Here is a 14,847-nt window from a genome sequence, read left to right on the forward strand (position 1 = left end):
GGGGATGCTACACAGTCCCTGATTACGGCTCTACGGACCAACCACGTCGACCATCAGGCCTAATCAGGGTTTGTGTACCGTACCACATCCAAAACAGCATATCTTTCATTCTCAGTAAAATATCACGCAGATATTTTACTGAGAATGAGCTTTGTACAAGAGATTTGTTCTTATAAATGTCTAATAGTGTATTAGTCCTGCCAACAGGGAGGCCTTGGTTTTAAGGATTTCATTATTTATGCATTTAATGTAGAAAAACCAAGCATGTAGTAAAAATAGTTTTTTGTAGTTAAAATTCAAGGTTCTTGTAGGTTCTTCTCAGTATTTTCTTGACAAAGAAAATGTGAGCCTGTTTCAAAGGCACCATGTTCCCTTCACAATTATTGCATGGCTTTGTAATATTTTAGTGATGTCAGAGGGGAATACTTCCAGTTCTGAGAAACTCTGAGGAGCTGACACAGATAAGGTGTCCTATCTCCTCAGATGAGTACAGAACTACAGTTCCTGTGAGGCTCCTCTGAAGCTTCTCACTGCTGCCAAGGACCACAGGGAAAGACTCATTTCTGCAAAATAACCCAGTTTTACTTACCTAGTTTATGTGTTTAATAAACACTTCACACTAAGAGAGGACACCAACAGTGCCCTCTGTTCTCCAAAGGAAATTATACCTCCTTTCTTGGAATTTTCCTAATATTGCCTCTATTAATCCAAAGACAGTAATGTCTTATGGATAATAATGTGTCACTGAACCTCAATTAAAAGAATTACATAACCGTGATAAAGAAAAATCTTTGGAAACATCTTTAGTATATGCATTGTAAAATGGAGGTTGGCTTCTCAAAAGACAATCTGGTCTCACAGCCCATTTGTATCTATTTCCAGCACCCTAAAATTTGTACTAATCATACGAATGAAGGACTCTTCACATCACATGACTTGACAATGTAATCATAAAATAAGAAATTATTTTCTATAAATGTATGTGGAAATGCAATGTTGTTAGCGTACCTTTATTGTTTCACTGAGGAAAGAAAAAAGGAGGATTCTCGGTCTGGTTCAGATTGATTCAGAGAACCTTGTCAAGTCACGTGATGTGAGGTGTCTAATTCATTGTATAAGTACAAATTTTAGGGTGCTGAAAATTTGTTGAATAGATACAAATGGGTTGTGAGACAAGGTTGCTTGCAAAAGAGCATAGCCAGCATATGCAGTGCAATGGATTCATGATTAAATCTTCTTACTACTTTTTCTTGAGTCCAAGAGATGACACTTTCTTGCATGAAAAACTGCTTTATTATACTGATGGATGTGGCTCCACAACATATATCACTGGAAATTATGCTGGCTTTTATAGCACCATGTTTCTACCCCAAGTGTCTCTTAGCTATCTTAACCAAACTGAAAAAATACTCTGCAGAAATGCTATTGAAGCCTTATGTGCAGCCTTAATTCATTAAAGTAATACTCAAAATGAAATAGAGGTTAAAGCATATTGTATCTTTTCTGCAAATTTCTTCATCATTTCTTAAAATGTTGTTCCCCAATGTCCCTACCTGATTCCAAATGGCAAGTTAAAGTCATTTTCAAATTCACTGCCCACTGAATCATGTTTCTGATGTGTACAATAATACAACGGAATGCTACAACAACTACATCTTGGACTAATGAAAGTCATCTTTATTACATTCTACCAAATGCATTTGAACGTTGAGAATGGAATTTAAAGTACAGTTAAAGCATGGTCTTGGCCTCCCTAGCTCTTCCTGGAGTGGACTGCTTTCTTAAGAGCTGTTTAGAACAACTGGCTGCAGCAAAGAAGATTATTCCCATAAAGCGGTATTGATTTCCCTTATATCAGCACTAAGCTCAATAAAGACAGCCCAAATTGTACTGGCAGCCTGTTAGGTGACCATGCAGGTCTACAGAGATGAGTAAAAAACCAGATGGCCTGTGTCGTACCAGCCGCGGCTGCCAAATCTGCAGTTGTGAGAGTTGCCATGCCTCCGGATCTCTCTATTTAAAAACACGGCAACAAGGCTATTTCAACAGCAGCAGAGGCTCAAAAAGAACAGTACATTCCAGAAACTTATTTTTAAAAATCATTGGTTTTTGGTTCCTACACATCTCTTGGGGAAACACGGTCTGCAATGTTATCTAGGGCAGTATTCTGTGCGCACATTCCTTGATTAAGAATTCCTCTTCTGTCTTCCTAGTGCATCTCTTTGGCTGCAGACATCTCAGTGTGGTGATCACGAGCTGGAGGAGCTTTATTAGCAAGCCTGTGCGTGAATTATGATGTCTGAGACCCAAGCCTGTGGAGAGGTTGAGAAATAGAAGACAGCAGATGTTTCCTCCCTTCAAATGGCTGAGGTGTGGGGGCGGGGGCAGAGGGTGTGGGGTGGGGGCTGGTGTAGGTGCTGATCGATGACGCAGAATCGCTCATTTGTTCCTTTCCCATGAACATGAGCTGCAATTTCTTATTTTTGTCCCTTCTAGCTGGTTAACACCAATCAACAATGCCACACCCTAGGAAACAAAGAATGTGCCATTTCTCAACTGACACGAGACAGGCCACACAGAAAGATCAAAGATAAATAATAGATAGTGCTCGATAATAGAAGAAAAAAATAGGTCAAAAAGAAATTGTCACCACTTCACCCTTCAATTTTTTAAATATGTAGCCAATTAGCAAGGGCAAATGGAAGGGAAACTGACAGACTGTTGAGGGCAGTGTAGTGAAATGTCTGTTAGTGAAATTACAATAGCAGAGCCCTGTTGCCCTGAGCAAGGAATCCCTGGCCACAGCATCTCACTAATAGTCTGTTCCCCCCCTCCTCTTGTCTATAACTGCATAGCTTTCTTACCTCTAAATATAGTATGCTGATATTGGTGGCTTCTGCTGAAAAACAGAACCAAACTCCACCTCGCTTGCTGTGCGCTCAGTATCAAACAGTGAATGTCAAAATCCAGCAGTAGCATTCACCAGTGTCGCTGAACACCTCCCAACCTGAGGCACGTTCCAAGCACTTTTAGAACAATGACATACTGATCGTCTTCACACCATATTACTAGCTCTTCATAGTGTCTGTGACAGTAAAGTAAACCTACAGCACTGGTGTGGGTGCAAGTTTTTGTTTTAGCACAAGACTAACATACCTGATTTAATTTATCAAGGCCAGTGTCTCAAATTGAATAATTGTGGACTAATTGGTGCATATATATCAATTACAGAAGTAAATGGTAATATGATCAACGGCGTCTCAAACCCAAGTGTGCAACCAGGTAAAACAAAGTGTGCATCCGAGCACATTTTCCGTTCCCAGTAGTCGTTGCAAATTCCGAGCTGAAAGTGAAGAACAATTGGAACTTTATATATACTCAGCCGCAAGAAAGGAGGGCAAAAAATGGAAGGAGTTTGTGTACAAGTGTACATATATTTAATTTTGGATTTTTATAGTTTAATGTAATTAGTTGAAATTTTTCATGTAAAAAATGTAAATGTGTAAAACATGTAATCGTAGCTGGCTAGCGATTTACTATTATTTTTATGACAAGTTAGCTAACTAGCCTGCTGGCTAGGTAACTGACAGACGAACAAGCTAACTAGCTGTAACTTCAGATGTCAGTCGCTGCTGCTAGTCTAACCTGCACCGGGTGTATTTCTTACTAAGGTCAGAAAAGTCATTATGTTATAGTACAAGTATATCTCAAATTAACAGATTTGCATTCTTGCATTCTAAGTAGTATAGACTTTTTAGTTCACCTGGAAGTTTGTTCTTAAAAATACACAAGTATGTAGTGCACAAGTATTCCATTTGAAACAGCCAAGGCCTTGATTGAAGACTGTGATTAGTTAATCAGTTAAATGAGGTGTCATGGTGCTGGGCTAAAGCGAAAATCTGCACCCAACCTGGCTATTTTTGTATAAGATTGGACACCCCTGACCTACAGTGTTGCTTCTTTTTCTCTTACTCTTTATTCCTTCTAATGACTATAATTCCTACACAGATCATCTGATATGGATGCCTGTACCCTGAAATTAAAGCTGAAAGTATGTATTTAACCTCATTTTCATTGTTTTATTTAAAACCCAATGTGCTGAATTACAGAAGCAAAACAACAAAAATTGTCACTGTCCCAACACTTTTGCATTTGGCTGTAGACCTTTACTGCACCAAACAAAAATTTGAATGGTTTTGATAATTTGACAGTACATGTAATTAGAGCACTGGCGATTGATAATCTTGAATTTATTTTACTGTATATCACCATGATGTACAAGTATCATAAAAATGGTGAAGTATCATGAAAGAGCAGCATCATTACCCACCCCGTTCATGCGAACAGTCTTTTCTCAGCACATTGACCTCTTTAAAGGTCATTCATATTGCCAGGCCGAACGAATGCACTGTTAATATTTGATAGCACACTATATATAGGTTTTCATGGATTATTTCAGACTAAATGATGCAGCAATCATTGCCAGTAAAATAAACCATCACACTATTCCAATGTTTGCAGACAAGGAAAAACAAGACTTCAGAGTTTATGAAGTAACACATTTCATATTTCAATAAACTGATACAGCAATAAAGTATCAGGAGCCTTGTGATTCTAATGAAATGTGTACATATTTTAATTCAAATGATTACCTCTATTAGACTCTGAAGGCTCAACACCTTTCCTGCCCCACACCCTCCGTCACTGTAAGATCAATGTCTAAGGCTAACACTGGGGTTTCCAATGAAGAAGCTGTTATCTGAGACAAGCTGTCTAAATGGTCCCCATTGACCTTTGCCCGATTTCACTCTGTCAATCTTCATCAATGTCAGGAAAGGTTGTTCTACAATGTCACCTCTTTCTGACCCGTTATTTCCATTTCTATTCCATTCTGTGCAGAATTAAACTGCTTGCCTCCAGTGGTATAATTCCAGGAACATGCATACATTCTGGATGAGCTATAATTAGGTGCCAGTCTAATGCACAATTATTGTTACTACAATGGCTTAATCTCTAATATTTAGTTATTTAATAATGCAATGATACAGCAATTATCTGTTCAAAAGTTTAAAAAAATAAAATAAAAAAATAAAAATTAGCATTATGCAAGACCTTTCATTTGAGGAAATATCATTGAACAAACAATATAGCACCAATGATATTTAATTGGCATCTACAAATCTGTTATTTGCAATGTATTCTGTGAGGACAGCATGTATATTAAATCAACAACTCACTTCACCATAAATATCAAGATACAACCTCCTTAGTGTTGTAACAAAACATGTTTTACATGTGTACTATCAAGAGAAAGAAATAGAGTGCCTAATCCATCTCTACAAGCACCTAAATTTTACCTTCTTGACCTAACCCTATTTTGACCTCAATCAACAACATGTTCAGCTTGGGAGAAATATTTGCTCAGGTAACACAGTATTTTCAGGATGACACGTCTGTGTGTGTTCATCAGAAGCATGGGAGCCCAGCTGAGTCAAGTGCACAGAAGGCAGCTGAGCTCCTCCTCAGATCTGCCTCAACAGAGGGCACTTGAGAACAAGACTACCATGGCAGTGCATACAGTGGCACTGAAATGAATATGCCATGAGCAATGAGAAGGGTATAGACCAGCTTTATATGGTTTTTTTTTTTTTCCAATTAATACAATTGGTAACAGAATAAAGAATAAGTCTTGACTTTAATGAAATGCATTACACTGTACTAGTAACTTATTACCTCTTAAGTCACAATACTGGTTACTCATTGCTTGGGTGTTAATACAGTAAAACAAAAAAGGTGAATGCTACTAGATAGAAAGACAGAAATAATAGCAAAAAGAGTGAATTCTTAAGTATAGAATAAGGAACACCTTTCAGTAAAGTACTTAAGGAATAACAGAAATGTTGACTCACCGCCACTGCTTCCAGTATTTGTTTGACAGCATCTGCAGCATCACGTTCACTGTAATAACCCTTCTCCACAATCCTGAATGACAACAATAAAAGATGGGGGCAAATGGACCTAATCTTAGACCACAATATTGGCAAGTTTAAATATAACAACTATTTTGTTCTCCAAGTTTTTCAAATGGTCCAATTTGACCTCTCAGACATCCACTACAAAAATGGTCTTGTGTGTAATATTGCAAATAAAACATTTCCTCACTCTGAATACACCATGGTCTTTATAGGTAACATAACATTACTCCACTTGAGAACTTCCACTCATTGAATCAAGTGAAAACATACTGTATTTGAAGAAACACAATTGAATCAGTCATGTATAATGAAGCAGAAGGGCTGAAAGAAATGTGCACACCTGCAAATTCAAACAACCTGTTTTGCAAATGATTCATCACCTTGACCTTCCCACAGTCAAATGTGCCTCATAAGGTCATTCTTGTATCTTTAGCATTTTTTACATTAATTTTTCAAAAAATATTCTTTGCCTTCCAAGTCGGATAAAAGGAGAAACCAATGTATTGTAATGGCAACCAATCAAAATTTCAGTCCTTAGTCATTGCTTTTTATTATTAAGTAGCGTAGACCATCACGCATATTTCTGCCCAGAAATATCTTGAAATGATCAATGTATTCATCCAACAGTTAAATATTATACGCTCATTACTATAATAGCACTAAATCTTAATCATTTTTCAGTAATACAGTCAAAATTTAAGTTCACACAACAGTCATTATTTCAACAACAATAGAAATTATCTAAGAAACTATCTCGAAGCCACCAAGGAAAGTGTGCATCACTATACACAGGCACGTATGCAGTACATCTTTCAAGTTCTCTTTCCTCTTTGCACATACTGTTAGGGCTACTGACAGGTCTGTCAGACTGCAATGCAGCTAAGATTATCTCAGCAGGACTGGAATACACATTTACAATTCATTTTCTTCAGCAAATCTATTACAGTTCTTTGAGTCCCAGGGCCACTATACATGAATATGGATGAACACTTTTAATGCCACATCTCATTAAAAGTGTGCATCCATATATCAGCAAAATCATTTTTTAACTTCCTAACACTGAATTACTACAAGCAGCTTTATCTCCTTAAATTTCCTGCTGCCTGTACGATGGACAAGAAATTCACCATCCTGTAATCCATGAATATTTAAGTTGGCCAATCAACTGCCTAAAATGTGTCCTTGAGAAAAGTGTGCACTTTTGCAGCCAACCACAAGAATTAACTACAGAAAATTAACTAGGGGATTCTATGAAGAAATCCTTAAGCACTGTATACAAACAGAGACTAACAGATGAAAAAAGTAAACACTCATGTCAAGGGTTTACAAACCCCTAGGGGACTATGATGGCATTGCATGGGGAAAATAATTCAGGAAAGCCGGGAAACCGGTTAATATCAGGGCAAGTTCCAGTATTCAAACTTTCCACTGAGAGAAACAGCAGAAGTCTACAAAACATTTTCCACTACTTTTCACAAGAAAAATCAAGAACAAGACTTTTGTGAGTAATCCAAGTAAAAGCAGATTACTCTCCCAAGGGTTTTGTATTTCTCAATTCCCAATGAAAAGTTGGCTGGCGGTAGACAGCTTGCATAATCAGCTGGATGTGAACGGTCAGTTTCTTTATTTACAGGATGCAGTTATGAAACTTAGATTATACAAGCACCTGCTACAAATAAAACATCACACTTTCTGACAGAAATTTGCATTTAAAAATAATCTAAAGACAGAGAAAGCAGTCACCTTTTTTCACATCATATTGCACATCAAAAGCATTCCTTTCTTCCCTTCTTCAATCCCAGGAGAATTCATTAGTGTTTAAAATATTCACTTGCTTTTGTCAGTCACTGTACTCTTCTGTAGATGTCTAATGCTAGTTTTGTAAGTTCCGTGATGTGGAGGAGCATTCTGGATGGTGGGTGACTGAAATGGAAATTCGGGTAGAATTTTCCCCTGAAAGGGTAGAGCAGACTAACCTGTCAAATAACTCTCCTCCAGTGACCAGCTCCAAAACCAGACTGATTTCAGCTGGGGTCTCAAAGATCTCTTTCAATTTAATCTGCCAGAGCAAGCAAAGAAGACGACCAGCACTGTTGTTATTCATCTTGGCTTTTGACCAAACACTTTGTGAATGAATGATTGAATAAATAAAAGACTGAATGAATTAATGCAGATCATTGACAATTATCCTTCCATTATCCGACTAGTTTCCAATCCATTTTGGTATATTCAGCATGATGAAAATTTTTGGGCACTCCTTGAACAAATTTCATTTTTGTTGAATCACTAAGGGCAAAGTTAAGACAACCTCTTTTGAGTACAAACTTAGGCATTAAATATTTCAGCAAATTACAATGTATTCGCTGGAAGAGTAAATATAATTGTACATTCAAATTTGCAGAAACATATCTTATAATTGTGCATTAAAATTAGAATATGTCATGTTTAGGTTTATTCCCTGCATAGGCTGTGTTAGCATCATTTTACTTAGAAATTCAACAAAATATGCACTATGACCAGGGTGCCCAAACTTCTGTATACCACTTTACATGTTAATTATGCTATATAATGAAATTTACAGCATGGATCTGCCCTCTGGACTATGGGATCCAGTTTTAAATGTCACAATGAGAGCAAAAGAGGCTCTCTCTTTCCTTATTTACATCCTTCCAGCTGCACAGGCCTCATGGTGGCTTTTAGAGAGAAGAGGTTACCAATTTAGATTACAAAGCCACTCATTAATCAAGGCCATTCAATTAGGATAGATGGCCCATCCTTGTTATAAAATGCTTCAGCTGTCTGCTGTAAACAACCAGTGGAAACATCAGCGAGGTCTGGTTCTGCTCTAAAGCAAGCGTATTAATCAGTAAGATTTCATTTGAACAGCATCTCTTATCAACATTGCTTAACTACTATAAAGTTGTCTGTGAATTCCCTTTAAAATTACAGAATAATTTGTGAAATATGTGTCATTCTCTTTGTGGCTACCACCATATAGACTTACAGTATCTAACATTGAATGAGAAATCAATCACAACCATAGAGGAACATTGACAGGAAAGGAGTAATACATGCAAACTCACAGTCACAAGAAATACTGATGAAGTACATGGTTGCAGTGGGAGGTATAGATATATAAATTAGCAGAGTGAAAGTATAAGTATGTGAAGTACTTACGATGTTTGGATGGGAAAGTCGAAGTAAAACTCCTATCTCTGTTCGCACAATCTTCTTGTCAACCTGACAAAAGGGAAAAAAACCTGACATCAACACTCGATTTACTCTGGTCATAGATATTCCAGCATATTGGACAATACAATAGTATATTAAATTATACTCTCTGAGAATTGGAAACTATTGACAAATGGCAAATTCAATAATACTATATAATTAGATTATTCATAACGTACATATGATGTACTCCAACTCCGTCTCTGAACTGAAATGGATAAAAACTCATAGCAGTTGCAGAAAAGCCCCACAGAAAAAATACCCCATAGAAAGTGTATGGTTGATTAAGATTAGAGTATCCAACAGTATATAATTCAAGCGCTGACACATTAATTCAATGTGTATGGATTGGTCAGAACCTTGAGAGACCAGACTATCTGTGAAGGCCTCAGCCTCCTTACTGAAACAGGCAGAGAAAATTAATAAAACAAATTGTCAGAGCAGTCATCTTGTAAGTGGCAGCGAGTTGAAAGAATTACTCTGCTCGGTATGTGTATTATGAACGACCTATTCAATTCTTGCAGCAAAATAATCCTGATGCATTTCTTGTAAATGTATTTCTTTCAATGGTGGCATGGCAGGCAGGGTATCCACATTACTGACAAAACAAGAGTGTGCTATTTCAGGTAAACAGCGAGGCATAGCAGCTGTCGGGGTGGGGGGGCTCTCAGATGCAACCTAAATTCACTCCACTTTTTCTTGCGTTTCGTAAGCCTGAAAGCGCACAAAGAGGTAATAGGCTGTGGGTGAGATAAGAGGCCCTGTAGCGTGTTGTGCCTGTTCAGACTCTCCCTCACACCCACAAAGAAACGGGGGCACTGACGCACGGCTCGATGTTTGCTCTGGCCTGTTGATAATCCGACCATGTTCACGGCTCATCACGGGAGCGAGAGGGTTCCATCTAGGTGCCGTTCGCCCCACCGCAAAGCCGTAAATTCAGTGGGAAAGTGTTGATTTTGTTTAATCACCTGTTGTTTACATTCACTTTTGCTGGAGTTAAGTCCCAGGTCACCACTCTGGGCCTGGAGTACTCCGGAGAAAGTAGTTCCGGTTGATTACCCAGCTCTTATTAAATCAAGAAAAGAATGCAGATTTAAATTATAGAATAATCTTGGAAAAACACTACCATGCGACTAGGCTACATGTTATCTCTTTGGTGGAAAAGAACAGGAGTAACTTCTATGAATCATGTGTGTTTATGAGTAAAAACAGAAGTTTGAGAAGACTACTAGTGTACTGTAAGTGCAAACTAATGCAAAAAACTATTTAAAAGTGCTGAAACGACAAACACTCTATCATACCCATATTATGACGGATGTTTATTTCTGAGGGCCTTATAACCCATAATGCCTTTAGTAAACATGTGCCTGCCGCAATACACCTATGAATAATTTCACAATAACTTTTTATTTTTCCAGAGGAGCTGGGATAACACGGGGTAAGTTTATCCCAACAGAGTCTTCCCTGGGGGGAAGGGGGGGGGGCACGGGTAGTGACACTAACAGCAGACCGGGCCGCAGACGCATTCTGGATTCCAGAACTGGATACCCAACCGTGGAATAGAGTCTTTTATTTATTTATTTATTTAATGAATTATTTATTGTGGAACAGTGTCTTAACAGGATGAACCACCCAGCTGACCTGTGGTTGGTCGGGATGCAGAGATTTTGAAGTTCGGAGATGCTGTTTATTGTTATAATGCACATTTGAAGACTTACGGTACGGTTTCTATTACAATCAAGTCTGAATTTTGATTGGGTGATTCAGTTTCTTTTTAAATCATTCCAGTGTTGACTGGCCTAGTGCTCTGAGTCATTGTCTCACTGAACTGGGAATATCATACGAGCACATTCCATTTCTAATTATATGCTTTTCCATATTCGAACTATGACTCAATGAGTGAAAGTTTCTTGTAACCTTATCCTGATCTAATACTTCATGCTTGATTTGTTTCCATTTTTTAAATTTATATAGATGCATGAACTGTTCAGTCAAGTTAAACACACAGACACCATAACACAATTTTGTGATCTTTTGTACCCAAAATTATACCTGAACTGTATTTGTGTTGCCATAGCAACAGGGTGGAATACCTGTGCAACTGGAAATACTCAAATTGTCCTTGACAATCTTGTTTATCTGCTAAATATCATAATCATCTTTCACAAAAGAGGACTGTACCAGCTGTAAACATAAAATCATTTCATATACATCACTGCAACCTGAGGTGGCAACAAAATGGTAAAAGTGTACAAATATGTGAATGTTTTTGCAAGGAACTACGTGTGTGTGTGTGTGTGTGTGTGTGTCGTACTACAGTATCCACTTTTGCCTCTACATAATGATGTATATTGTTGAATTCACTGTTGTTAACTTGTCTGACCTATCGTACACATAATTGATCCCCATGAAATTTAATTTTGTGCCGTGAATTGTAAGGTGGCTATGGTGAATTGTACATACTTACAACAGCTTCATATCCTTTACTGACAGAGGATGTCATTGTGTGTGTGCGCATATGCATGTGTGTGTATGTGCATGTGTGTGCATGTGTATTAGACTAGTATGCAAACTATCAGGCATCCTCATATTCCCAGCTGATATTAACTCTATAAACACTGTGTCAGCAGAAAGTAATTTTTTTAAATATGCAGATTACAAGTCTTGAATGCTCTGTGTATTCCCATGTATTGCTGTGCTGTGGTATTGTTTTTCTTTGTCTAGGGTATCTATGTTCTGTTGCCATATTGGCTCCTCTTAGCAATATTTTTTTCATTTCATCTTCATTTTGCATCCAGCTCACCCACTCATTGCAAGTGTGAAATCAATTATGTTCTATAAATTCCTAATTCAGTTTTGATTTAATTAGGGAATGACATTCACCTGTCACATATCTAATCAGTGATTGAGTTGCAAAAAATGTAAAAGCCTCTTTGGCTTTATAAACAATTGCAAGAGGACATTATTGGCCTGTGAGTACATCACACAAAAATACTTGTTACAAACATGAAAATATGCAAACCGCATCAATAGACCATTAATTACTCCAGAAATCAATATGCCATTCCATCTATTGTCAGTGTCCTAAAATAATGTGGTTGTGTATGTTATGAGAATCACCTGTCTCTGAAAGACCGGCCATTTCCTTGCCTTTGGATTTCACAAATGAGACTGGTGACTGATCTCAATAAAGCAGGCAGTGAAGGGATAAATCAAAGTGCCTCTCTCAACCCCTCACCAAAGGCTGCCTGCTACAAATCATTTATGATAGCCTTGATTGCCTCATTGTGATTCCATCTCAGGCTGGCATAGCGCATTCAACTTTTGGGAGGATGGGGGGGGGGGGGGAGTAGGGGAGTTCATAGGTTGGTCTTGCAGGGATGTTAACAAGTTCTTAGCAAGGAAATATGTAGAAATCCATAAACAACATTACAGGCTGGGCATTCATACAGATTTGGAAAATTGAAAATCAGGATCTGGTTGAACTTCAGAAAAATAAGAAACAAATGCGCCCTCACAATAAGATCGGCCAAAGTTACATATTACCACCAACAGTTCCAGCTTTTCTATTTCAAGAAATTCTGGAACCCAGTAAAACACGTGGAGAATAAAGTTAATTCTTCACATCTACCCATTTCTCTATTTTATGACAACGTAATCACCTCCAACAAAGATCACCAATCTGCAGGGCACTCCCAATCTAGGATCGCTCTTATCACTTGTATCCTTCCAACTTTCATGTTACACTTGTATCTCCATCCAGCACGTATACTGCATTGTATCATTATCTTGATGTTGTCGTCATGCCTCCTAGTTTCACATCATATCTTTCTGACCTAGCCTATGCTTACTGTGTGAACTGGACTTAATGTGTTCATGGCTATGGATAACAGTTACATAGTGAGTATTGTACATTTTGGAACCTGTGTTTTGTAGTTGTTCCAGTGACCTTCGGTATGCACTTAATGTACGTCACATTGGATAAAAGCATCTTCCAAATAAATGTAATGTAATGTAGGTCAGAGCACCATCCTGCCAATTTTTTATTAGGGTGACATCCTTTATAGACATTCAAATAAAACCATGCTATCCAAACTCATTATGCTACCGTTCTGCCCTAGGATCCCCTTTTCACACACACCATTGCAAACTTTATGCCAGGTCAGGTCTGCCCTCCCTTCATGACAGACGATTATCAGACTGGTACACATTCATTTACAAAACCATCCTAGGTCTCACCCCACCCTATGTGACAGATCTCCTACATCAAACAACCCCCCAGCATAATCTCAGATCCCCCACCTCCCTCAGAGTTATACCTCCCCAAGTTCTCTCAAACAAAGGCAGCTTCTCGCTCAAGTACTCTACAGCTACTGGAATAAATTACAAGAACATTTACAACTGGATGCACTCATCTCCATACCTGCTTTTAAAGAGCCTGTAAAGTTCATTTTAACTGAGGTTTGCAAATGTATTTTATAATGAGCATTATGCTACCTGCTTACCCTGCACTTTATCTGCTAAATTATCCGGTACCGAATGTCTTATTAACACTGGGTCTATAACTGTAGCGCATTTCATGTAACTAATATTGTCTTTGAATTTATTATTGTTTTTGTTTTGTTGTTGTTGTTGTTGTTCTGATTGTTGTTGTCTTCTCAATGGCAGATCGTCATTGTAAAAGAGAATATGTTCTCAACTGACCATCCTGGTTAAATAAAGGTCTAATATATAATATTTGTGTATATTTTTTAAATCTACAAATGTCAACCTTATCAAAAGAAATATAAGCTTTGATCTTTCCAATAATGTCACACATGTGGCAAAAGCACTTAGCCTCTCTATGGGAGAAAGTAAAAAGGGAAATTGGACACGTGGCAACATAGCCGGTTGCTAAGGAAGAAAAAGCTCTGCGAGTGCAGTTTATCCGGCCCCCACCCAAAAAAAGGAAAAAAAAAGCCTGATATCATTACGCCAAAATCACTCTCTGCTTAAAAGGAGGCCAGCTTTCCATAAGCACTTGACTCTTGACATCACTGCGCAGTGCATGAGCTTCGCTCAAGAGAACCTTCCCCGCTCTTTAGATGACTGCACTAGAGCCATTATTCATTGTGATTCCACTCTCACTAGCATGGAGCTGTCTTCAGAGCACAGCAGCACACACACACACCCCCAACGCAGTGAGTCACCCACCAAAAAAAAAAAAAAAAAAAATCACAGGAAAGCCAGGCTGCTGCCTGCGGGGCATCATTTCTTCATCCTGCTCCAAAGTTCGTTCAATCTTTTTCCCTGGATCGGATTTCCCTTTACGGATCTCACAAGCCACAAATGCGTCACTTCCAGTCAAACAGCTCATGTATTGTATTGCAGGCCTGGCTTGAGATTTAGAGTTAAAATCCGATAAGCAACAAGGTGGTCTACCCTTGAGCAGCACCGTATTTAACATCAACTGACGTGTAAAAACAGAAATGAAGCTACTGTATTTAACTGATCATAGAATGCATAGGGTAGCAGTGCTGTCTATTCCCCTGACAGAGTTAACTACAATGCTTGCTATCCCATAATAATACTCTTACTCACACAAATACAAAAAACAGACCTCTGAGAAATACAACAGCATTTACATTTTTTGGGGAAATAA

General features: G+C 38.2%; 1 protein-coding gene across 1 annotated transcript in view; it reads right to left on the reverse strand.

The window, feature by feature from the left end:
* The window catches only part of camk4 (calcium/calmodulin-dependent protein kinase IV), a 56,716-nt gene that overhangs the window by 15,236 nt on the left and 26,633 nt on the right, over positions 1 to 14,847 (reverse strand). The window contains exons 3-5 of the mRNA XM_064309397.1: positions 9,153 to 9,215; positions 7,952 to 8,034; positions 5,910 to 5,982 (exon numbers count right to left, since the gene is read on the reverse strand). Of these exons, the coding sequence (XP_064165467.1) occupies positions 5,910 to 5,982; positions 7,952 to 8,034; positions 9,153 to 9,215 (219 nt within the window). The remainder of the gene's footprint in view (positions 1 to 5,909; positions 5,983 to 7,951; positions 8,035 to 9,152; positions 9,216 to 14,847) is intronic.

Source organism: Anguilla rostrata, chromosome 14 (genome assembly GCF_018555375.3).
Source record: "Anguilla rostrata isolate EN2019 chromosome 14, ASM1855537v3, whole genome shotgun sequence".
Lineage (NCBI taxonomy): Eukaryota > Metazoa > Chordata > Actinopteri > Anguilliformes > Anguillidae > Anguilla > Anguilla rostrata.